The sequence below is a fragment of the Thamnophis sirtalis genome, unplaced genomic scaffold, assembly GCF_051295495.1.
Source record: "Thamnophis sirtalis isolate CommonGarterSnake01/CBP01778 unplaced genomic scaffold, rThaSir2_p1.2 scaffold_3, whole genome shotgun sequence".
Lineage (NCBI taxonomy): Eukaryota > Metazoa > Chordata > Lepidosauria > Squamata > Natricidae > Thamnophis > Thamnophis sirtalis.
Window position 1 is genome coordinate 114,243,251 of NW_028261383.1, and position 25,416 is coordinate 114,268,666.

Sequence of the window (25,416 nt, forward strand, 5' to 3'; positions counted from 1 at the left end):
TGTTCCCTCCATTAGTAGGTCAGACTAAAGGATAAACTCCATGGGAAGATATAACTATACAAGTAGTTGTCAGGTGATGATGGCAATTGGCCTGCCATTGCTAAGCAATGCGGTCATACAGTGCAATATCGTGATCATGTGATTTAGCAATGGCAGTTCTAAGATTGCAGTTAATCCTTATTGCAGTCATTAAGTGAGGACCATAAGGTTTGTTGACCAAGGAACTCACTTGACTACAATTTTTGACTTCCTGCTGGCTTCCCCATTGACTTCACTTGTGGGGAACCACTAGAGAACACTGGTAAATGTGGCCGTGCAATAGTGAGGACCCTGCAACGGCTGCAACTAAGGATCAATTTTAAGTACCATTCACTCAGTGCCATCCTAACCTTGAACAGTGGTCAAATGAATGGTTGCAAACCTGAAGACTATCTGTACTTTATTGAGATTAGTAATATCAAAACCTTGAATATGTGATTGTGTTATCCTTCCTGAATGGGGGATGTTTCTACTTCCAAATATTACCTTGCTTTCCAGAACTTAAAATGTTTCAGCCTTCTTTGACTATAATAGCCATTTCCCAACACTTGGTGCTGTCATGGGGAAAAGGGTATGGATGTATTATCCATATCTCACAAGGTAAGAATAGAACAAATAGGTTAAAGTTTTGCAAAGGAAGAATTAAGCTTGAAATTAGAAGGAATTTCCTGAAAGCAACATTAGGCAATGGAACAGTCTGCCTTCAGGAGTCATGGGTTTCACATCATCACAGTAGGCTTTCAAGCAAAGTTTGGAAAGCCATTTATCTGGGATAGTATAAGGATTCTTGTCTTGGGCAAGGCACTGGAATATACCTCCAAGGTTGTTCCAAATTCTGACTATTGTGCAAGTATCGGAAATCGATCAATAAAAAAGTTATATAATTAGCAGTTTGTTATTCATTAAGTAGACATGTGACTGTTTTGCTTGCAGAAAATGAACATGGGCTCCCCAGCTGGAAATTATACACAAATTTGAAAACTTATGCCCACAAAGCAGACTCTAGAAAGAGTGCTGAGAAGAGCAACAAAAATGATTAGGGGACTGGAGGCTAAAACATATGAAGAACGGTTGCAGGAACTGGGTATGTCTAGTTTCATGAAAAGAAGGACTAGGGGAGACACAGCTGTGTCCCAATATCTCAGTGGCTGCCACAAAGAAGAGGGAATCAATCTATTCTCCAAAGTACCTGAGGGTAGGACAAGAAGCAATGGATGGAAACTAATCAAGGAGAGAAGCAACTTAGAACTAAGGAGACATTTCCTGACAGTTAGAACAATTACCATAATCAGTGGAACAACTGGCCTCCAGAAGTTGTGAATGCTCCAACACTGGAAGTTTTTAAGATGTTGGATAACCTGAAGTGGTTATCTGAAGTGGTGTAGGGTTTCTTAAGAAGGGGGTTGGATTAGAAGAACTTTAAGGTCCCTTCTAACTCCGTTATTCTGTGATGAAAGCACATGTTTTGCTAAGTAGTTGGAGTTATAGCATATCAGCCATGTATATAGTGTGTAGAGTCCTACTACTGTGGTTTATTCAATAAAGATTGATTAACAAGTCACGTAGTACAATGTGATGATTAGATCCTTGGAAATGAGCACTCATAAAATGCAAAGAAAAATGTTTATGGCCAACAGTAGGTATTTTAATTCCAGGCTATCAACAGTTTTGAATGATCTTACTAACAAACGTTGATGGAATCTAGATAGTCTGCTTTACAAGCTGTTGTGAATGGAAGCCAATGCATTTACTAAAATAGGTAGTCACACATTGAATAACTAGATAAGACCTCATTCCCATGCCATCCTTGGTTCTTGTTTAATGCATAGTTGGGTTGTCTAATTAGGAACATGGGCAGAATATAAATATATTAAATGAAATAAATAAAACTTCAAAATAGCGCCCTTTTGTGGAGCTTTATAATATGATCTTAGCGAACATGTACATTTTTTTCATAGCAACTGGATAGAATATAAAGATTTCTCTGCCCATTTTGATTATACAACTACTGACAAAAGAAAAATGCTTAGAAATCATTTAAAACATGTTATTTAGATACGGCCAAAATTTGTAAGCATAGTTATGCAATACATTTTAAATCATTTATGTGCAGAAAAAAATCATAAAAATATTGTTAGAGAATATTTTTGTCTCTTTTTTTTTCTCATAAAAAGTTGAAATTGCTATTATTCTATTTAATTGATAAAAATTGACCTGGAATTAATATCTATTCAGCTTTTTATACACCATCAGAAAAGTTTAATTCTTTTATCTAATAGCTGTCATTTTGAAATAAGAAAAGAACTCAGCACCCTGAACTACAACACTCAATACAGATCTTTTAGCTTGAGTAAATTATGTTTTCAGTGCCTGTTTTGGAGCCAATTAAACTAACACCAGACAGTAATTTGCCATGTTGGAAGTTTATTTAATTGCTAATTCAACAAAAGAAGAGTGTTCATTCTACTTTCAAATGCTATGCTACAAGCATCAATCATAACAATTTATCTATGTTTTATCTATGATATTGCTTCCTTATTCCTGGCCTGGAGCAGTTTTTGGCAATCTACTCTCTGAATAATACCTCTCTGACAGATTTTGGGAGACAAGAGGGAAGTGAGACTACAGTGTTGCTATAACATTCCTCCTTGTGTATGCTTCTCTATCAACATAATGAAGAAGCACCAGTTTATCATTCCCTGTACAACTTCTGAAATAATGCACAGCATAAAAGACAACTCAAGTGTGATACACAGTAAGTTTGTGCTTAACATTTTGTATATACTTACAGATGCTATTTTTCATGCAATACTGCAAACTGAATAAATGACATTAACAGTCGTTATGGCAGCAAGTTCTTTTTCCAGAAAGTTAAATGAATAATCAATTTTACGGTGGGCAGGGGGGGAAATAAATACATTTAATACCTACTCCCTCCCTAATAAGAAGGTTAATTCTGTTTTTAAAATGAAGCCATATTTCCTTTTTGCATCAGAAAGTGAAAGCCAAAGAGATTTCAATATCAACACATTTATTTATTCTAGATGCAGGAAGGTATCAATTTACAGCTAAGGAACCTGACCAGCTTGCCAATTTCTATCTTATTCACAATACAGTACAAGACTGTTTCCCATACAGAAAGATGAATCCTTTGCTTCAGACAAAAACAAAGCTGGCAGCAATTCAGGAATATACATCAAAAGATTATGAAGAGGAAGTACTGAAAAGATTATATAGCAAAGCAGGAAAAACACCTTCACATATTCATTCCTGAGACAGCTCTGTATTTGTTACCCCCACAGGATCCTCCTCAATACTGCTGTTTTCAGATATTATTATTTCAGGGGCATTTTCCTTCCTTTCCTCCACAAGCTGCTGCTTTTCCACTTGGTCTTCTTCGGCTTTTTCATCAAGATTTTCTTGAGGAGTTACTTCTGCTGTTTCTGATACACCTGGACTCTCTTCTGCCTGTTCGTCCTTCACGTCAGTTTCACCTTTTGAAGAACCTGTAGCAGAGCAAGGTGCTTCATCCTCTTCTGCTTTACTAGATTCACTGACTTCACTGGCTTCGATCACCTCCCCAGTATTCTCCCTTTTCTCTAGAGTAGCACTTTCCTTTTCACCTTCAGCACCTTCTAAAACTTCAGATTCTTCAACATCTTGGTCAATACTTGCATCTGTAAATGGATCATCACCCTGATGAAGGGAGGAAGTACAATGTTATCAGAGTTTAACCATCTGATCTTGTCTTAGACTCTCAGACCTAGAACACAGAGGTTTGAGACTGAATGTCTGAAAAGTGAGCATCTACTTCAGTGCAGAAGGGCTCATTCTTTCTCAAATTCTCCAAGAAATTTTTTCTATATTTTATTCAAGTTTTTAAAAAACATATCATTGTTGGCCAATAAACATCCTGAGACTGGCTAAGTCTCCAACTTACAGTAGGAAGAAAGGACTCCAATGAGTTCACTATAGATTTATAAGGGCAATTTTACAATAAATGGAGTAAATACTTGCTAAAATACAGTATTAGTGACCTCTGAAGACTATTCATTTCTCAAATTATTTTTAGAGCATACAATTTAAGGGCAGAAATGCCAATCTTTAAGAAATGGCGAGTTTTATTTAACAGCCAACAAGTCATCTCTCTCTGATCCTATTAGCAAAGTCCAGCAATGACTCAGAGCTATAAATAATAATGGATACTTACAGATTTCAGTGGTATTATTAAGTAGATTACTTTTTGTCCAAGAACTCTCTGTGACAACTGTACTGGGAATTGTACATATAGAAGCCATGCTAATTTTATTCAGATTGAGGTCAGGTTTTGGCACTGTCTACCACAGGATCAGAGCTTTGTTTGGTTCTAAAGAGGCTTTTAGTTCTTTAATAAAGAAAATACCATATGAAAGCATGAGGCATACACTAATGATATGCCTGTCTATACCACGATAGTATCCAAAATCACTGTGTTCCATACTCCCCATCCTTGTAACTCTTCTCTAATATGTGTACAACAAATAGCAGGAGCATGCTAAGGGCAGAATCTAGTCAATTTCCTCATTACATAAAAGCAATAATTTCTGAACTCCTATTTTCATGGGGACAGTAAGTGAAGAGACCCCTGCCTCTCTGTATCCAATGAATCCCACCCACAAAACTGGGTTAAATAATACAGTAATGATTCCTTTATCCAGGAATTAAGAATCTGTTCTATGATCCAGCAGGATCAAATTCAGACCCGATTGCTTCCATGAAAGAAGATTCATGCATGTGTAACATAAGTAGCGCCATCTTCTTTGGCTGACAAATCAGCCAACTGGCCTTATTTATTGATATTCTGGACTTTTTAAAGAGCATTAGGCTCTACCCTGCAATTTGGATTTGTCCATTAATCACTATTAAAGAAAATGGGTAGAGGGATTCAGAGTCCCAGACTGGTAGAGACTGTCACAGGCTTCCTCAGGAAGGGCAAGGTGCCATCATCCTTTAGGACAGGAAGCATTAGGTTAGTATTCAAGACTCATCTCCTCATCTCAATCTCACCCTGCCTTCAGCCTTCCTTTCTTGGGGAAGGTGATGAGAAGTGTTTTGATGGGGCATCTCTGGCATTACCTGGAATCCTTAGATTTCCTTCACCCCTTTCAGCTTGATTTTGCACCTGGGTATGGTACGGAGACAGTGCTGGGTGGGTCGAAGATCTCCTCCTGCTGATGGACAAAGGTCAGGGGTCCATGCTGATTCTGTTAGACCTGTCGGCAGCCTTTGATACTGTTGATCATGAGGTGTTGCTGAGGCACCTGCGGACCCTAGCAGGGGTAGACGGAGTTGCGCTTGAGTGGTTCCATTTTTTTCCTCCGAGAGATCCCAGAGGGTGGCATTGGGCAACTGCTCATCTGCCCCAGGGCTCTCTCATGTGAGCTACCGCAGGGTTTATTTTGTCACCCCTCTTGTTCAACGTGTATGAGAGGCCGCTAAGGGAAGACAGCCTCAATATATGGGCCATGAGTACCAGTAAGAGGCTGATGTTCTCAGCTCAAAGTCTCTTTCAATGGACCCGGAGAGCAATGTCTCGATTTTGCTAGTGCTTGCCTAATAGGAACTAGTTAATTGGCAGGTGGTCAGTCTGAGTAAGACCAAAGTGTTGCCAGTGGGAGTGGGTGCAGACACACAAGACCCCATGATTCATGTTTGCCAAAAGAGGGTCCCTGTTGAATCTTGGATGGCTCCTGGATTCCCAGGACATAGTAGCAGCCAAACTTGCTTTTCATCTTCACTTGGACGATTGCAATCTTTCCTCTCAGAAGTGGAAGTCATCAATTATCTATGACTAGGTATGTTACATAAGAAAACCCTTGATGGTCACCAGAAGTTTTCACATGGCATGCAAGTGCCCATTTAGGCATGCACTCTTTCCATCATGGGTTTATCACACTCCTGCTTTGGACACTGTACTGTCTTTTCAATTCTTAGCAAGGCAAAATGCTAATCTGATCATGACCCACAGAGCTATATGCAAGTATTTTTGTCACCTAATATATCAGTGTCTAACAACTGAATTTGGCTAAGCTGATGTCAATTATTTCCATACAGGATTTTTGGGAATACATGGAAATAATGCTTTGATTTTGGAATATTGGGAGATCAAAGCAGAGCTATTTCATTCAAGAAAGATTATTCCTTGCCATAAGCAAGAAACCCAGTGCTTTATCCACAAACAAAAATATTTCAAGCAGTGCTGATTTGGGGCACTAAGTTCCCATTTAGGGTTTTACTATACTGTTTTCATCAGATTTAATTTTAATTCCTTCCTCACCACTTAGAAACAGCTAAAGACGTCTTATACATTTTCTGTTAATCATTAGAATAAGTATCCAACTTATCCAACATATCTGGAAAAAGTGAATTCCATACTATTTCTAGGCTCAACTATATGTAATTGTAAAAATAGCATTGTTTCTTCATTTTATATGAAAGTTACATGCAGCATACTCAGTAACTAATAAAATGCTCAGTCAAGTTCAAACTGGAGTTCTGCTCCACTGCTCTGACAGAAGTTGGACTGAGCAGCAAATATCCTGCTTTCTTACCTTGAGGTACTTTTCTAGCATTTTCACAATGTGCTTGCTATTTAGGACACTTTTAGCAATATGAAAACTAGCCTTCTTCAAATGTTCAGCAGCCGTCTGAAAAGAACATATAAAATGTGTAAGTAATTCTGATGAGTAAGTACAAAATAAACATGAGATTGACATGGAAAATTGCAAATATTTAAGTCAGTAAATTCTTTTTATTAAATCTTTTGGGTTTTGGCCTACACAGTTACATAGGACTCAGTCTATAGTTTCTCTTATAGGACCTTGTTTTTAAGGTAAAGCAGGATAAACAATTTTTTCCTGCAGCTTGCCTTGTCCGGTGAAGCCCCACTATACTTTTCCTAGTTTGTTCCAATTTGGAGAAAATTAACCAAAATCATTTTCCTTCAGCAGACCCTCAAATAGATTTCATTTCCTTTTATGTCTAGAAGACATTTTCCACTCATGGAAGTATTTCAAACCATGTTAATTAAAATTTTTATAAAATTTGAATATAGAATAGGAAATTAAAATATGATTGGGTAAAGCAAAGGTTCTTTAATTGTGTCTGTTATTTATACCACCTATTAGGGAAAAAAGTGATACTATATTTCTACAATACTTCAAACCATTTATATTTCAAAAACTTTCTTAGATCTATAAGTCATAAACTGTCCTTTTTCCTTCCTGCAGTAAGAATGATTTATTTCAGGTCCATTAACAGCATTCCTTCTCTTCTTTTTTTTTCTCACTAATAATCACAATCTAGTTTAATGGCAGAACAAGTCAACTTTAATGCTTCTGAAAAATGAAAGCAGACCTTATACTACGGAAATATTTCTATAGTATTCATCATTTCTACTTAATTGAAAAGTATCTGTCACCCTATAAAGAGGATTGGCAGTACTAAGAACACAATCATAAGTATCTGATTTTGAACCTTACATTAACCTCTGATTTTTATACAGCAGGTTTGTTCGTATCAAACTGGAACTATCACACAAACAATAGTGAAAGAGTAAGTACACTCCTTTAAAATTTTTAACATATTTTTTCACATATTTTAACATACAAATATTTTATGTTAATTTCAACATTAATTTTAAAAAACATAAATGCAAATTTTACATGTGGAAAAATTATGTATGCCCCATAGCCCTCACCAAATATGAATCAAGGGCATTATTAAGTTAGGTGCCAATGATTAAAAATCATTAGAGATGATCTGGAAGGAACCTGTCTTAGTTAAACCTCACACATTTAGTCTGATTTACTCTTCGTTGCTGAAGTGCATGGTACAACTTGGTCTAGATCAAAAGCGCTCTCTAAGACTTTTAGAAAGAAGTGTAGAAATGTCTTTGAGTCTGGGAAGGGATTTTAAAATATCACTAAACAATTGAATATTAATCATCCCACTATTTGGAAGATCATCTACAAGAGAATAGGATTTCAAACAACTGCCAACTTGTCCAGGCCAGGTGGTTCCAGCAAGTTCAACCCAAGAGCAGAATGCCAGATGCTGAAGGAAGTTGCTAAGAACTCCACAATTTTCCCGTCTGACCTTTCAGTTAGACCTTGCTACTACGCAAGCCGAAGTGTATAGGTCTACCATAAGAGACCATTAACAGTAACTGTGAGAGGGACTTTGGAGTCCTAGTAGATGATCACTTGAATATAAGCCAGCAGTGTGCAGCCGCTGCCAAAAAAGCTAATACAATCCTGGGTTGTATAAACAGAGGCATAGAATCAAGATTACATGAAATATTAGTGCCACTTTATAAAACCGTAGTAAGACCACACCTGGAATACTGCAACCATTTTTGGTCACCATACTACAAAAAAGATGTTGAGACTTTGCAAAAAGTTCAAAGAAGAGCAACCAAGATGATCAAAAGCCTGGAAAGTAAACCATATGAAGAATGGCTGCAGGTTTGGGGTTTGGCTAGTCTAAAGAAAAGAAGAATTAGCGGTGACATGATAGCAATATTCCAGTATCTAAGGGACTGCCACAAAGAGGAGGTCAAATTAGTCTCGAAATCATCGGAGGGCAGGGCAAGAAACAATGGTTGGAAACTAATCAAAGAGAGAAGCAATTTGCAATTAAGGATAAACTTTCTAACAGTGATGACAATTAGGAGAAGACTGGAACTCAAGCAAAAATGGATCTTCAGACATAACCCTAAATGCCAGTAAATCCATCAAGGGATGGTGAAAACAAAATGAATAGAGACACGTGGAATGGCTAAATCAAAGCCCAGATTTAAATCCCATGAAGATGTTGTGGGGTGATTTGAACAAGGCTGTGCATGCAATAACTCCTCCAACACTGTACAATTGAAAAAAATGGAGGAATGGAAAAAAATAATCCCAAACAATATGAGAGACTGTGAGAAAGTTATAGTAAAACCCTCACTTGAAGTTGTTTCTGCCCAAGAGGGTGATATAAGTATTACAGCCAAGAGTGTACTTACTTTTTCCACAGGAGGATATGGCATGTCTGCCAATTGTTGATTGAACAAATGATTGTTAAGTTGATTTTTCATAGGTTTTTTCGTGTAATTACATCCCCTTTTTCTTTATAGGTTATCATGAATAAAATATTGGTATGTCTACATACATTAAAAAAGAAAAAAAACTACATAGGGATGAATCTACTTTTTCATGGGACGTTATTAATAGTCTGAGTCTTATAAAATAATTATGTATACCACCTTGAAATAGTTTGGCTGACAAAAAAGGAGACCTGAAAATTCTTTCTACTTTAAGTGATCCCTGGATGAAAGATAGCTAACAAAATTAATTTATTTGTTCTTTCTACATGCCCATTTGCTGCAAGGCTGTTATCTTCCAGAGGTAATAGACTTGTCCAAAAGTAAATGAATTTATTTTGCTTACTCTGCGATTTCTATTGTGATCAACAGATCTCAGATGCCTCTGAAGAAGATGTTGTTGTGCGGGAATTAGCATGTCACAAGCCATACAGTGAGCAGCTTCTATCTTCTTAAAAAAGTGTTCCTGGCCAATTCCTGAAAAAATATAAATTGGAACAAAAGTTATTGACAACATTCTAGATATGCTATTAAAATTATAAAAGTTGTTCCCATAGAAATGAAACACATATTATTTACCAGAACAATAGCTATAGTCTGAATACATAAACTAGACTTCCTTATTTAAAAATTTGCATATTGTCATAATCACTATTAAAATATCTATCAACCCTTACAACATTTAAAAGTAACATCACTGAGAGCCAGTTTGGTGTAGTGGTTACTGTGCTGACCTAAAAACCAGGAGACTGTAAGTTCTAGCTTTGCCTTAGGCATGAAAACCAGGTGGGTGACCTTGGGTTGACCAATAGGAGGAGGAAGGAGTGTTATGTATGTTTGCCATCGTGTTATTTATAAAAAAAACTAAGACAAAATAAAAATAAATAAATAATCATGAAGAAAATTGTCTTTTTCAGATTGTCATGTAATATCTAATAGCATTATCAGGGGTGTAAACATAAAATAAAGTAACATTAATGAGAAATTTTAGGTGCAAGGGGAAAAAAGATTTTAGAGTAAGGAGTGCTTACAATTTTAGTAATGAAGTAATTCAAGATTCCCAATAAAGTTTTTATGAGATTCTAAGGAATTGGTAATATAAACCTGAAACTGATTTCTTTCACTACTCTCTGCCTGTTTTTGGTTCACTCCATCTTATATAGGATTGCACAACATTTGAGAAATTAGGAGCACAGTTCAATTCCCTAAACTTCCAAATGCAGCAGGAGGCCATGACCAGAAGAGGTGTGACTGAAATCAAAAGTCCCACCTTAAGCAAGTTTTATTCAGTAAAGGCATTACAGAGTTATCAAAGAAAGGGTTTGTCCCAATATTAATTTTATTAATAGCAAATAGCACATAGACTTGCATGCCACTTCATATTGCTTTATAGCACTCTCTGGGAAGTTTCCAATGTCAGCATATTGCCCCCAACAATCTGGGTCATCATTTACCGACCTCGGAAGGATGGAAGGCTTGAGCCTCAATAGGATCGAACTCTAGACTATTGTCACAGCCACTTGCCACGGCCAACTCACCAGGGCCAACTTGCCACAATATCAAAAAAATGGTAGAATAGAACCGTTAAAGAAAGGGTGCCAAAGGAGGGACAGAATGAAATGTGAATGACAAAAATTATAATTTTTAAATTTTTAAAAAATAAATTGAATTGTTAAATTGTCCTGGAGTGATTTGTTCCATGATGAATTATCCTGTGGCAAATTATCCCATGGCGAGTTGTTCCATTTTGCAGGACTCATATCTATACATTCATACGCTACTCTACTCGACTAACTCCCTGAAACAGAACAACAGTAGTTTCACATGCTCTGGCTTTCTGATGCATAAGGCAACTTTCCTAATCAGGTGCCTGTAGACAAGTTGGCTTACAGTAAAGACTGAACCTAAAAGCATATGCTAGATCAGTCTCCCACAACTCAGTGTTCTAAGTGTCAAATCTCTACATTATCCTTGGAAATGCTGAAAGTGACCAATTAAACCTAAAGTCAAGGCACTCTCAGCAATTGAACTATATTGAGTGATATGCTCCCAAGGACTGTCCAGTCCAACCAAGGAAAGCTTTGCTCTAGTGGGAAAGTTTTGGACAAGGGATATGCCTTTTTGAATTCCTGGAGGGAGGGGAATAAAAAGAAATTTCTTAGCCTAAATGTTTCACAGGGATAAGATAAAAATAGAATAATCTCATATTTAATGCCCTGATTAAAGGAAGACTAAATAATGTAAAATAAAAGTCATTTGATAAGAGATAAATATCTTGTCTCCTGGTTGTTGTTGTTTTGTTCCTCCTGCATGGTACTGCATTGTCTACTATATTTATGCTGTCTCAGGTTAGTAGTTGTCGACTTTCTTTTCTTGCATTACAAGTTGCCTTTGTTCAACAACACTAACCTGACCAGAATTTCTGTCACTAAGTGATGTGGTCCTTAGGTGAAACCTCAAGTGAGCATACCGGTTAGCAACAGCAGTTTGAGTATTCCCAGTTACATTTCTCTATTAGGCCAAAACTATACCATCGTTAAGCCAGGATCCTGCCCTGCTCCGCTTGCTTCTGCTTTCTCAATCCCTGCTCTTTTTGCCCATCCTGCTATCCACTGCCTCTAGTGTCCATACCGTCCCCAGCTAACTTTCGCCATCTTCCTCCCATTGCTGACAAGGCAAATCTAGTCTAGCTCTTAGTGAGTCAGTGGGCTGTACAACGCCCTGGAAGGCTTCAGAAAGGCTGTGCACAATGAGGAGCTGAAGCCAACAAGAGCCCAAGCCAGCTGTTGACTCGTCAGCAGTGAGAGGAAGCTGAGGAAAGTCAGCTGGGGGTGGTAGGTAGGGACAATAAGTGCAGGGCATCCAAAGGACAGACATGGGGTACAGGCAGGTGGAAGGTCCCATGCAGGAGAGCTGTTGAGTGCCCACATTTTGGTCACATGACAGAAGGGGCAGTTTAACATCTGTTATTTCAAGGACCAGTTCAAAATATCATTTGTTCAGCAATGATATAAGTGAGGGCCACCTATATAGGTTACTTAAACATTATTTCTCAAGGGATTAAGATCACTGCAGCATTGCGTACAATATCTAGATGACAGTTAATCCATGTCAAATGGTCTTCTACACTTAATAATGCTGTTCTTACCTTTAAATGGGTCAAGTTTTGGTTTTGTACCCTCTTTCTCACTCAGCTTTTGTCGGCGCTTCCCAATTTTCTTGTTTCTGTTCACAATGTATTTCTAGGGAATGAGAATAGACAATATTAAATATACAAGTTACTGGCCTTAAATTATAAATAAAAGCAGCCCAATAAGATATGTTTTTGCCAACTACACCTCCAGCCTTATGGCAATGCAATATTCCCAGAAAGATAGTTAATAGTTTAGTAACAATGTTCAATTTCAATTACATTTTTCCAATGAAAGCCTTACTTACCACTTATGAAAATGTACAGCAGAAGCATTTCCAGTGGCTCTAACAAATCATTTATAGCAATTATAAATTTAGTTTTACAAAAAACCATGAACTAAAATGTGTAACTCTTGAAGAAACCTTAACATCTTGTCTAATTGGAAATTTAACTATTTAAATGAGTAATGAAATATTCAATCTAGATTTTATGTTACAGAGGTATTTATTTATTACTAGTAACCTATGACTATCACTAAATGTTGTATCTTATGATTCTTGATGAATGTATTCTATTTTATTTTTCTTTATCTACACTGAGTATATATGCACCAAAGACAAATTCCTTGTGTGTCCAATCACACTTGGACAATAAAGAATTCAATTCAATTCAATTCTATTGTATTCTATTTTTAATTGCTTGGAGTCTTTTGGAGTGAGTTGTTACAATAAATCTAAGTAATGATAACAATAACAAATATTTTAATAGTTTTGCACTTTTTTGAATGATTAAATTAATTAAACTGTTCAACACAGTGCACACAGTTAATTGTTTTTCATTATTTATATCAATTTGGATTTTCTGAAGATATACCTGCAGGAATTCCACTGTCTTATCAGGTAATTTGGTTCCAATGTATTGCAAGACTTCTTTGTGAAATTTACTTTGCAAATGTTTCTCCATTTCTTCATTCTCAAAAGTTCGGAACTTACAGATAGAGCAGGCAAACTGAATTCTACAAGAAACCATTTTGTTATAAAATGTAGTTTCAAAAGTATGAAGCAGTATGAAGTTAAATTTGTAAATTAATAAATTAAGCACAATTCATCCCATAAATTTGACCAAAACCAAGACCTAATTTAATTTTGAAGTGTTTTCTCCAACATAACATGCAGCATTTTAATAAAGCAAATACAGCAAGTATCCGGGTTAAGAACGCCCTGATCCAAGGATGAACCATAGTTAAGAATGGAGCCTACTATAGCAAAATTCAAGTTAAATATAAAATAATTCCAAATAAATAGACAACGTTGTTTGTTATGCAATACTACTTACACAGTATCTCACAATAATACTGTTCTGTGTTACATACACATTCAACTTAAGGACAGATCTTGGGAATGGAGCTTGTTCTTACACTGGGAAGTCTATGTAGAACATCCTTAGATTGATAGCAATAGCAGTTAGACTTATATACCGCTTCATAGGGCTTTCAGCCCTCTCTAAGCGGTTTACAGAGTCAGCATATTGCCCCCACAGTCTGGGTCCTCATTTCACCCACCTCGGAAGGATGGAAGGCTGAGTCAACCTTGAGCCGGTGAGATTTGAAACGCCGAACTGCAGATAGCAGTCAGCTGAAGTGGCCTGCAGTACTGCACTCTAACCACTGCGCCACCTCGGCTCTTCTTACATTTTCATTTTACCATTATAAAAGAAACAATATTTTAGCAGTATTTTTTTTCAACGACACTATCTTTACTCTCATAGATATTTTTCTGGAAAAAACACTGCATTGTTCTATATTACATTCATTTTTATTAAGCAACCCAATTAAAAATACATCTTAATGGTTACAATATTTTTTGGTTTATCCTAAACAGTAACATACAAAATACAAAGAGAAAGTGGGAAACAATTTTTGAACAACTGAAAAATATATTATTAAACAGCAGCATTTTAAGGTTTTCCACTTTTTTATGTTACATGTATTTAGTCTATGCAGTCAATTAGACAAATATATAGTAGGCATATTATAGAATAAAATTGAATACAAAATCCCAATTTTAAAATCAGTTTTTTGTCTGTGTTGTATGTTTTAATGTTTTTTTATAGTACCGTGTTTCCCCGAAAATACGACAGGGTCTTATTTTCTTTTTACTTACAAAATATGACCTTGGGCGTATTATAGGGAAGGGCTTATTGTTTTGGGGTTGCCAGGTGGCTGCTCCCTTGCGAACTGGCTCCCGAAGAGCCGGGCACAGCCTCAGGGGTGAAGCAGCCATGAGGTGACCAAGCTCACGAGCAACCGCCCGGCAAACTCCCTCTCCAGCCAGGCAGAGCACCAATCACTGACCTAGGGGGTATCCCTAAGGCGCCAAGCCATGTGGCGTTCTGGCCGCTCCCCAGCTTGGCACATTGGGAATACCCCCTAGGTCAGTGCATGGAGCTCTGCCCGGCTGGAGAAGGGGGTTGCGCAAGCGCCTGTTTTGCCCCCAGCAGGCATGCCTCCTAGCCTCAACATGTCCGGGCCCAGCTCTCCCTGCAGCAGTTGCTGCCGCCGTGCTCCAAGCATAAGGTCTTCTCCGGTTCCAAACTCCAAAACTCAGCTGCCAAGTCTTCCAGCAGTGGCCGCTCTAGGAGTGCGCTCTATGGTTGTGGGCTGGCTGCTGGAACTCTCTGCTTGTGCAACCCCCTTCTCCAGCTGGGCAGAGCTCCATGCACTGACCTAGGGGGTATCCCTAATGTGCCAAGCCGCGGGAGCTGGGGAGCAGAGTGCCACATGGCTGGCGCTTTAGGGATACCCCCTAGGTCAGTGAATGGTGCTCTGCCCAGCTGGACAGGGGGTTTGCTGGGTGGTTGCTCGTGAGCGTGATCACCTCATGGCTGCTACATCCCTGAGGCTATGCCCAGCTCTTCGGGAGCCAGTTCGCAAGGGAGCAGGTGCCTGGCAACTCCCCCCTCCGGCCAGGTAGAACGCCACTCCCCAACCTAGCAGTATCCCGAAGACGCCAAGCAATGTGAGCGCCTTTCTCCCCCCCCCCCGGCTCCTGCAGCTTGGCGCCTTCAGGATACCGCTATGTTGGTGAGCGGTGCTCTGCCTGGCCGGAGGGGGAGGGGTTGTCCAGGGGGTTTATTTTCAGGGGTGGGCTTATATTTTTGCCCACGTGAAAAATGTGGCAAGACTTTAGTTTCAGGACAGGTCGTATTTTCGGGGAAACACAGTATTGAAAAATTCAGATCTGTAGATGCTGTTTTTAATAACATTAGTCCAAACTAAGTTTAATTTAAAGTGTTTTTTGACAATTCATTTTAAGCACTTATTGGGACTTTTTCATTTTAGTGCCACTGAAATTCCTTATTAAAATATGCAAAAAATCAATTGTAGCTTTCAAGTCAATAACATATTTTTTAAAAACAAAAATTTAGAATAATTTGATGCAGTTACATAGCTTATGTAACACTTGATATAACAAGTTTCATCTTTTCCTATGAACCACAGGAAAATAATTTTAAAAATGTGAAAGTAATGGTAGTAGAATATAAATATTTATTTTGTATATATTGTACACTATAGCAAATATTAATAAGAGTTGAAATAATTGCCCTATAAATGGGGACACAATTAAGGAGTTTGAATATATTTGTCGATCTGTTACATCTTTGCAGAAATCTATGATTATTAGCAGATATTTAGATCAATTTCTGTATTCCTAAGTTATATACCTTATCATCTATATTCCTAGTTCTTGTAAACTAGGAATTGTAGATGTATCAAACACCTGACTAGATGATAGATTACATGCATCAAACCACAAATAACTGACTGACAATTAGATCAACCAAAACAGAGTTAACACCATTCTCAGAAAGAATGCTAACAACCTGATGACTGCAAGAAATATAAATCCTTCCATTCTTCACCATTCAGCCAGAACGGAAGAAGCTTCTTGGATGAGAAGCAAAATATCTTCAAGGAAAAACAAAGTCCAGTTGTCTTTTAAAAAGCACCTTTGCTTATCTAGTGATCTGCCTTGAGTTGGTGAGGTCAAAGTCTCCTGCTAAATTACTGCCCGTAAGAGGCTTGGTGGAGGTTTGTTGCATGGTCTAGCCATAGCTGGGCTTAAGTACTATTGGAACACAAATGTGTCCAGTTATGTTGTTCTGGATGCATCTGTGGTACTCATGAATCCAAATGTACTAGAAATGTAGTCTACAAATACAAGAGGCATATATCATAAGACCTTACAGAAAGATAAACTTCCACAATTACCATCAATGGGGTAAAAAAGACATCAAAATTGCCCATCCAAACTAGGAAGCCTGCCTCTACAACTGCAATGCTTTCTAACAGAAGCAGAGATGGTCATAAACCCTATAAATGCCAAGCAAAACAGTCAAAACTATGAAAATGAACAAGCAACATATTACCACTGTGGCACTCAGAAAACAGTTGGCAGAAGCCCCCATTGCTTCATACAGAATGCTACAAAAAGCATAGCTTGCTCCAAAATTCCAAGCACTGAAACATTCCAGTGCCAAAGAGACCAATATTGTATGTTAATCACAGCAATCATATTAAACAATACAGAGTATTTTCTTCTGACTATAATTTCAGAAATTTAGAATGTTTCAAACTAGTGATACCTAATCATGAGCATATTAATAATACTGAAATAAATATTTTATACCAGAGAAACACACCACCTCAGACTGCAGATTCGCATATATCCCACAAAAGTTTGGCTATAAACCATAAAGGCTTCAATAATTGTCAACAAAGTATAATACATGAAAAATGGTAATTAAATAAGTAAATAACTTGAAAATAATTAGTGACATGTAATTATACATTTATCTTTATCTATAAATTAGTTTAATTTTTTTCTTCACCCCAGCCACTAGATTTTGATATGTAACTCGGTAAGTACAATCTTATGCATCCCTACTTTAAACTGATTTTTATTTGTTTTAATTACCTGTCCATTGCACGGTCACGCATTCTATCCCTTTGCCTCTGTTTCTCTTTTCTTTGTTTTGTCTCTTCATCATCATCACCACCGCCATCACCAGTTGCTACAGAAAGTTATATTTAAGAGGCAACATTCGTTTTAGAATATATATATTTTTAATTCTACATATTCTCTTTGACCTATATGCTGATAATCTTGAGAATATTATTAAGAAAGAATTACCACAATTTCATATCTAATGTAATTTCAAACATTTATTTATACATCATAGACTCAGACATATATGCAAAGTCTTAACACAAAATACGAAGTTGACCTAATTTGGCTAATCTGAAAAGATAAGCAGTTTCAGACCTGTTTAATACCTGGATGGGAGATCACCAAGAAACAGCAGGGCTGTTCATTAGGCTGAGAAATCAAAGTAAACATGTAATGAAAGCTGGCAGTATAATGTAATAGTTAAAGTGTTGGACTAGAAGCGAGGAAACCTAGTCCACACCCAGCCAGAGAAAATTTCTAGGTTGCTCTCTCTTTCAGACCAACCTACCTCACAGGATTTTTGTGCAGAAAAACAAATGGGAGGACTTTTTTTGCCATCCTGAGCTTCTAAATGAAAGACAAGTTACAACTCAGTCATTCAATCGTACTGACAAGGAAAATAACATATTTGAATTTATGATGCCAGTAGGAGCTGAATTCAAAGCTGCTTCAATTTTGATAAACTAACAACAAATAAAATACTGCTTTCAGTTCTTCTGAGGTGTTGCTTATAAGCTTTTAGGGCAGACCTCACCAACTATTTTGAAACAGTAGGCACATGTAGAATTTTGAGACCTCTGGGATTTATGGGAAAAGTCAGAGATATGAATGGAAATATGGATTGTTCCTGAGGCTAATGGTTGTCATCTATATTTTTTTCAATTAAAATAATCTAAAAATATAAAACTAGATGAAGAAGGAAGCTTCCAAGGAACATGTTCAAGATTTCTAGATATCTGGTGTATTATTACAATATTAACTTCTAGATTTAATGAGGCCATGACCATGGTTATCGATAAAAAGGGTATTACTATATTCTAATAAACTAAAATGAAATCTTGATTGAGCAGACTAATTGAGAAAAGCAAAATTTATTATTTGGGAATCTCACTGAATTAAACAGAGGGCATTGTGGAGATTTGCATCATTTGTGGATGTCATACCAAAGACACAGCAGACATTTGTTTCACTGAATCCAGTTTGTTATATCAAGAGGTGGTAAACCTATGCAAGAAATGTACAACTTATTTATTTATTTATTTTAAAAATGCATTCTAAGCAGGAAAGCATGGATACTGGAATGCTATCCCCAAAGAAATAATAATAATTCAATCTAAAGTTAATTTATGTTTCCAAGTAAAAAGAAACATAGGTCTTTCAATTGCATCTATAGATCTTACCCTACTTTTTTCCTTTGAGCGCTTCATTTCCTCCTTTATACTCCTTTAAAAAAAGAGAAGGAAGAAACAACACATTAATTCTACAGTTATAGAGGAATTTATGTAAGTGTGTTATCAATGATTTCTTATATTGATTGAAAAATATTTACCAGAAATACAACTTCTGAATTCAACTTTAAAGACAGAATTTGTAATCAACTTTCTACAAGAAAGCTGATAAATAGACTGATTTTATCGATTCAAATATAAACAACATATTCATTTATTTCAACTAGAGATTAAATCCTGCATGGTTCTTCGAACTATAGCCTCTTCTATTTGAAGATGTATTCATTCCATCAAGCATTGTACAAATTCAGAAACAAGATAAGCAGCCCATATTTAAAAATTATGGGAAGTGTAATTGGACTTTCTGGGCAGCAGCTAATTCAAAATTAATGAAAGGAAGGAATTTCAGGATTCACAAGTGCTCTTTTCAAGCATGCTTTGCAGAGTGAATAAAATTAAGCTCAATCTGCATTTAGGTTACATGAAGCACAATTGTCTCATAATTGGAAATGACAATGTGGACATGAGATAAAAAGCCTCTTTTCAAATAAATGAACTATACTGACAGTGCTGGTTATATGAAGAGGATGGTAGGCAACTATGAAATTATCTTCTCTATTACATTGATTTTCTCAGGAGGCAATAATGCTTGCTGTATCTTACAATGATTTAGCTTTTGGCTGCTAGACCAGCCTTTGCTGACCTAATGAGAGGATGGGAGACAAATATTTATCTGAAAATGAATTGATGATTAGATTTATATCCCGCCTTTACTTTGCATCGTTTTAGGCACTGTAGATAATGATGCTGCCTCAAACAGCTGATCCAGCTGTTCTTGCAGTGGCCCAGAGCAACATCGTACAACTTTTTAAAACATTTCCTTTCTGGAGACAGAATGATTTTGCACAGGACCAGTAGCATTCTCAGAATGCACAAGAATTACAATTCCCAGCAAGCATAATTATAATCATGTTGGTTGGAACATAAGAGTTGTAGCCTCAAAAAATCTGGAGTCCAAGAAACTCGCAGGAGTCTTCTCTAGCACCATAGTTCAAAGGCCTCAATTCTTTGGCACTCAGCTTTTCTTATGATCCAACTTTCACAGCCATACATTGCAACTGGGAAAATCCTAAGGGTTTATAACTGGGACAAACAAGATGGTCTGGTACTCCTATGTCTTTTAAGAACTTGTCACAATTTTTTTGTGATCCACACAATCAAAGGCTTTAGCAGTCAATAACACAGAAGTAGATGTTTTTCTGGAACTCCCTAGCTTTCTCCATGATCCACTGTATGTTGGCAATTTGATCTCTAGTTCTTTTGCCTCTTCGAAATCCTGGCTGTACTTCTGGTAGTTCTTGATCCACATACTGCTGGAGCCTAGCTTGTAGGATTTTGAGCATAACTTTACTAACATGTGAAATGAGTGCAATGGTGCAATAGTTTGAACATTCTTTGGCATTGCCCTTCTTTGGAATTGGAATGTAAACTGACCTTTTCCAATACTGTGGCCATTGCTGAGTTTCCCAAATTTGCTGGCAAATTGAGTGTAGCACTTTTACTGTGTTGCCTTTTAAGATTTTGAATATTTCAGCTAGAATACTGTCACCTCCACCTGCTTTGTTGTTGCTCAGATTTTCTAAGGCCCATTTGACTTCACATTCTAAGACAGTGATGGTGAACCCTTTTCTTACAGAGTGCCAAAATTGTGAGCATGCATGCTATCACGTCCGTGTGCCCACTCAATTTTCCCGCCCACCTGTGCACGACTCCCCACCCCAGCTTCCGGAGGCTTTCCTGAAGCCGGCCCCCTGGAAGCAGGAAAAGGATCATTTCCAAACTTCTGGTTGGCATTTTGGGGCCAGTTTTCGCCCTCCCCAGACTTCAGGAAAGTCTCTGGAGGCTGGGGTGGGTGAAAAACGCCCCCAACGAGCCAACCAGAAGTGTGGAAACAATCTGTTTCCCGGGGGAGGCTGTTTTGGGGAATAAACTTCCGTTTGGCCTGTTGGGGCCGTTTTTCGCCCTCCCCAGCTTCCAGACGCTTTCCTGAAGTCTGGGGAGGGCAAAAAATCAGCTGGCTAGTGCACGCTGACAACTAGCACGTGCCATCTGTGGCACGCATGCCATAGGTTCACTATCACGGTTCTAGGATGTCTGGCTCAAGGTCAGTGATCACCCCATCTTGGTTATCAGGGACATTAAGCTCGTTCTTGTATAGTTCTTCTGTGTAACTTTGCCATCTCTTCTTAATCTCTTCTGCCTCTGTTAGGTCCCTGCCATTTTTATCATGCCCACCTTTGCATGAAACATTCCCTTCATATCTCCATATCTGGTCTTCCATATTCTATTATTTTCTTATATTTCTTAGCACTGTTCATTTAAGAAGGCATTCTGATCTCTTCTAGCTGTTTTCTGGAATTCTGCATTCAATTGGTTGTATCTTTCTCTTTTTGTCCCTTGCCTTTCACTTCCCTTCTTTCCTCAGCTATTTGCAAAGCTTCCTCAGATAGCCATTTTGCTTTCTTGCATTTCTTTTTGTTTGGGATGGTTTTAGTTGCTACCCCTTGTACAATGTTGCAAACCTCGGTCCATAGTTCTTCAGGCACTCTGTCAGATCTAATTCCTTAAATCTATTTGTTACCTCTACTGTATATTCACCAGGGATATGATTTAGTTCATACCTGAGTGGCCTAGTGTTTTTCCCTACTTTCTTCAGTTTCAGCCTAAATTTTGCAACAAGAAGCTCATGACCTGAGCCACAGTCAGCTCCTGGTCTTGTTTTTACTGACTGTATAGAGCTTCTTGGCTGCAGAGCACATAGTCAATCTGGTTTCTGTGTTGACCGTCTGGTGATGTCCATGTGTAGAGTCATCTCTTGGGTTGTTGGAAAAGAGTGATTCCAAAGACCTCAATGTTCAGTCTTGTCATCTTTTGTCTGACAACATCCAGCTTGCCTTGATTCGTGGATCTTACATTCCAGGTTCCTAAGGAGTATACATCTTTACAGCATAGGACTTTCCTTTCACCATCAGATACATCCACAGCTAAGCATCCTTTCTCTTTTCCCCAGTAGCATATTGGATACCTTCTGACCTGAGGGGCTCATCTTACGGCATCATATCTTTTTGCCTTTTGGTACTGTCCATGGGGTTTTCATGCCAAAGATACTGGAGTGGGTTGCCATTTCCTTCTCCAGTGGATCACATTTTGTCAGAGCTCTCTGCTATGACCTGTCCGTCTTGGGTGAGCCTGCACGGCATAGCTCATAGCTTCATTGAGCTACTCAAGCCCCTTCGCCATGACAAGGCAGTAATCCATGAAGGGGAGAATAACTCATACGATATTTATATTAGTTTTAGTTTCAAAGACATGTCTGAAAACAACTACTTACAATATTTTTTTCTCTTATTTTGGAAAGGTACTTACACCTTTATCTCCATCTCCTGACTTGTCTTCATCACCATCATCTGTCAATACACAAAATATAAAACTATTGTGAATGCATGGTTTCTATTCTTCAACAGTCCAAACAACAGTTTAAAGCAATAGTACCTTTATTTCTCACTCAGTTTAAAAACTGCACAAGATCTCTTTTCCGAACTATTTTTCATCTAGGTGTGAAAAATTATAATTATTTTAAAAATGACTAAATTATATAAAAAAAAGACAATGCTGTGAGGTTGAGTTACAGAGAAGCATTTCTACTGAATGTGGATGTTGCCATGGTATACTATAATAGATTAGAAGCTAGGTATTAGGGTCAGCAAATAATGCATCCAAATCTCAAAATAAATTGAATGTTTACCATTGTCAGAGTCATCTCTTTCACTTTCTGTCTTTGCCTGCTTGCTGTCAGGTTCCTCTCCACTTTGGGGTTGTTTCCGCTTGTATAACCCGCCTTCATTATCTGAACGCCCACCTAGACGACCACGGAAAGCTCTCCTCTTGGGCTAGGGACAAGTTGAACAAAACATTCTTGGCCCATTTATTGACACCAGCAATGTACCAGAGAAGATTTTGAGAATCTTCTTACTATTCCTTGCTGACCTTATCAACATCATTTCCGACGAAAAGTTAAAAAATTGCAAGGAAAGAGAAAAAATAAGCTGTATTCATTTGACAATGTAAAAATGATAAGACTATCACAACTTTCTTAGTTACTGAAGTAATCTCATTTATAATTATTAAAATAGGTATGAGAGTACCCAGTATTAGCATGTTAAACTTACTCTGCCACGTGTTCTGCCGAATCCATAGGGCATGTTCCCAGGAATCCTTCCCATTCCTTGCATTCCCATCATGCCATAATCATAATCCCCATAGTTGCCATACTCTCCATAGTCGCCATAGTCGCCATAATCACCGTAATCCCTATACTCAGGGACAGGTGCTCGAGAAAAAAGTGATGGAAGCCTGTTGGGTCCAGGTCCTCCCATGTTCCTCCCGCCCATGTAATTCATTTCATTCCAGTGTGTAGACAGCCGTTCTGTACTTGAGGGCATGAAGTGGTCACGATTGAAAGTGTTTGGACGACCTCGATTTTGGACCCTCCCTCTAACAAAACCATAGTTGTTTCCTCTGTTACCAGGTTGATCTCTGCGGTTATCAGGACCATCATAGTGGCTTCCAAAAGTATCATAGTCATAGCTGGTTTTGTACAGATCACGGTCAGGAACTGCGGCTCTAGAGTCATATGATTCAAAAGACTCAAATCTGAAAGAGCTGTATCACAAGTAAAGAATCCAGTCAGTAACTAGGAGAGATTTTAAAGAACTACCAATTCCCATGTTGGGGATGTCAATTTAGTTGCAACAACAAAATCTATTGAACAGCTAACTATCTGTCATTTATGCAGAAATCCACAACCATCACTCCTTGACAGGTTGTGAAGTAGTTAGGCTAGGAATGAACTACATCTGAGCCTCTAAGCAGTCAGAACTGATAACATGGGCAAAACAGATTTGTCATCTGATGTATTGGACAACAGTTTTGTACTCTTTATAAGATTTATGAGTAAATACTCCATAATTTTTATCATGGGCTCATGTCAGAGACTTTGAGGAGACCTGAACCCACTGATAGCCTCACATTAAAATGAACAAGGACATACATTCAATTTTGCAGCTGCTAAGATGGTTGGCCATGCAATTACAAAGACAGCCAGGGAAGTGATTAAAGCCTGGGAAATGGGGCCCCTTGTCAGTAAACAGGAGTGCTGATTTACCACCAGCTTATCAGGTACTTAGGAGCTGAGAGATTGGCAGACCAAGGAAACAACAGCCAATTGCCAGCTATTAACACACCAATCAAGCACTAGGAAGGCACCACATAAACACAACTCATAGAGCAGCCCAAAACACATATTCCAATAGAGAGAAGTTCCCTGAAGATATTATAGAACGTCTGAAAGCTTGGAAGAGTAAACCTCTGGTCCCAGTGACTGACTCAAATCTTGCTCAAGACAGTCTACAGAACACTCTATCCCCGCATTTCGCCCCACAACTATCCTGATAGGTTGGACTGAAGATACTGTGTTTCCCCGAAAATACAATATGTCCTGATAATAAGGCCATGCCACATTTTTTGGGTGGGCAAAAATGTAAGCTCTCCCCCAAAAATAAGCCTGCTGGACAACCCACCCTCCAGCCAGGCAGAGCACCACTCACCAACCTAGCGGTATCTCGAAGGTGCCAAGCCACAGGAACAGGGTGTAGGGGCAAAGGCTTGCCTTGCTTGGCACCTTCGGGATACCACTATGTCAGTGAGCGGTGCTGTGCCCAACTGGAGAGGGGGATTGCCGGGTGGTTGCTCTCTTGCAAGTGGGCTCCCAAAGAGCCGGGCACAGCCTCAGGGTCAAACGGCTGTGTTGCACTGTCGCAGCAGCACTACACAGCAGCCATGAGGTGACCATGCTCACGAGCAGCCGCCCAGCAACCGCCCTTTCCAGCCAGGCATAGTGCCATTCACTTACCTAGGGGTATTGCCAAGCCGCGTGAGTGCCTATTTGCCGTCCTCCGGCTCCCACGGCTTGGCGCCTTCGGAATGCCCCTAGGTCAGTGAATGGGGCCCGGCATGGCTGGAGAGGGGGGTTGCGCTTTTCCGCTTCCCGCTCGCGCACCTCCCAGCCTCACGATGCCCTTGCCTAACTCTCCCTGCAGAGCCAGGGCATCTCCGCTGCCGCCACCGCCACATGACTTTTTCTGCGGCTTCCAAAGCACGGAAGTAGGATGCAGAGTCTTTCGGAAGTTGCAACTCTGGGAAAAGCGCTCTATGGTTGTACGCTCCAGGAGTACACTCAGCCAGCCTACAACCATAGAGTGTACTCTCAGAGTAGCCACTGCTGAAAGACTCAGCTGCGGATCTCCGGAGTTTGGAAGCCAGAGAATAGGTTATGCTCAGAGCGCGGCAACTACAGCGGCACAGTGGCTCTGCAGGAAGAGCTGGGTCAGGGCATGATGAGGTTGGGAGGCACACCAGCTGGGGACGGAACAGGCACTCGCACAACCTCCCTTTCCAGACGGGCAAAATGCCATGCACTGACCTAAGGGTATCCCGAATGCGTCAAGTTGCGGGAGCTGGGGGGAGGTCAGAGCACCATGCGGTTTAGCGCCTTAGGGATATCACTGGGTCTGTGAGTGGTGCTCTGCCCGGCTGGAAAGGAGG

General features: G+C 38.8%; 1 protein-coding gene across 5 annotated transcripts in view; it reads right to left on the bottom strand.

Annotated features, from left to right (window-relative positions):
• Positions 1 to 1,662: 1,662 nt before the first annotated feature.
• AKAP8 (A-kinase anchoring protein 8) overlaps positions 1,663 to 25,416 on the bottom strand; it is a 33,099-nt gene continuing 9,345 nt past the window's right edge. The window contains exons 5-14 of one of the 5 annotated variants that reach the window (XR_015695981.1): positions 22,983 to 23,475; positions 22,559 to 22,703; positions 22,182 to 22,220; positions 17,273 to 17,369; positions 13,170 to 13,311; positions 12,312 to 12,405; positions 9,510 to 9,640; positions 6,630 to 6,725; positions 5,155 to 5,348; positions 3,592 to 4,423 (exon numbers count right to left, since the gene is read on the bottom strand). Coding sequence is in view for 2 of the 5 variants with exons in the window: in XM_014055927.2 (XP_013911402.2) it covers positions 3,304 to 3,735; positions 6,630 to 6,725; positions 9,510 to 9,640; positions 12,312 to 12,405; positions 13,170 to 13,311; positions 17,273 to 17,369; positions 22,182 to 22,220; positions 22,559 to 22,703; positions 22,983 to 23,475 (1,669 nt within the window). In the remaining 3 variants the exon portion in view is untranslated. Of the gene's footprint in view, positions 5,349 to 6,629; positions 6,726 to 9,509; positions 9,641 to 12,311; positions 12,406 to 13,169; positions 13,312 to 17,272; positions 17,370 to 22,181; positions 22,221 to 22,558; positions 22,704 to 22,982; positions 23,476 to 25,416 lie in introns of all 5 variants that reach the window. The other 4 variants (XR_015695980.1, XR_001312904.2, XM_014055927.2 and 1 more) reach the window with 4 other exon arrangements.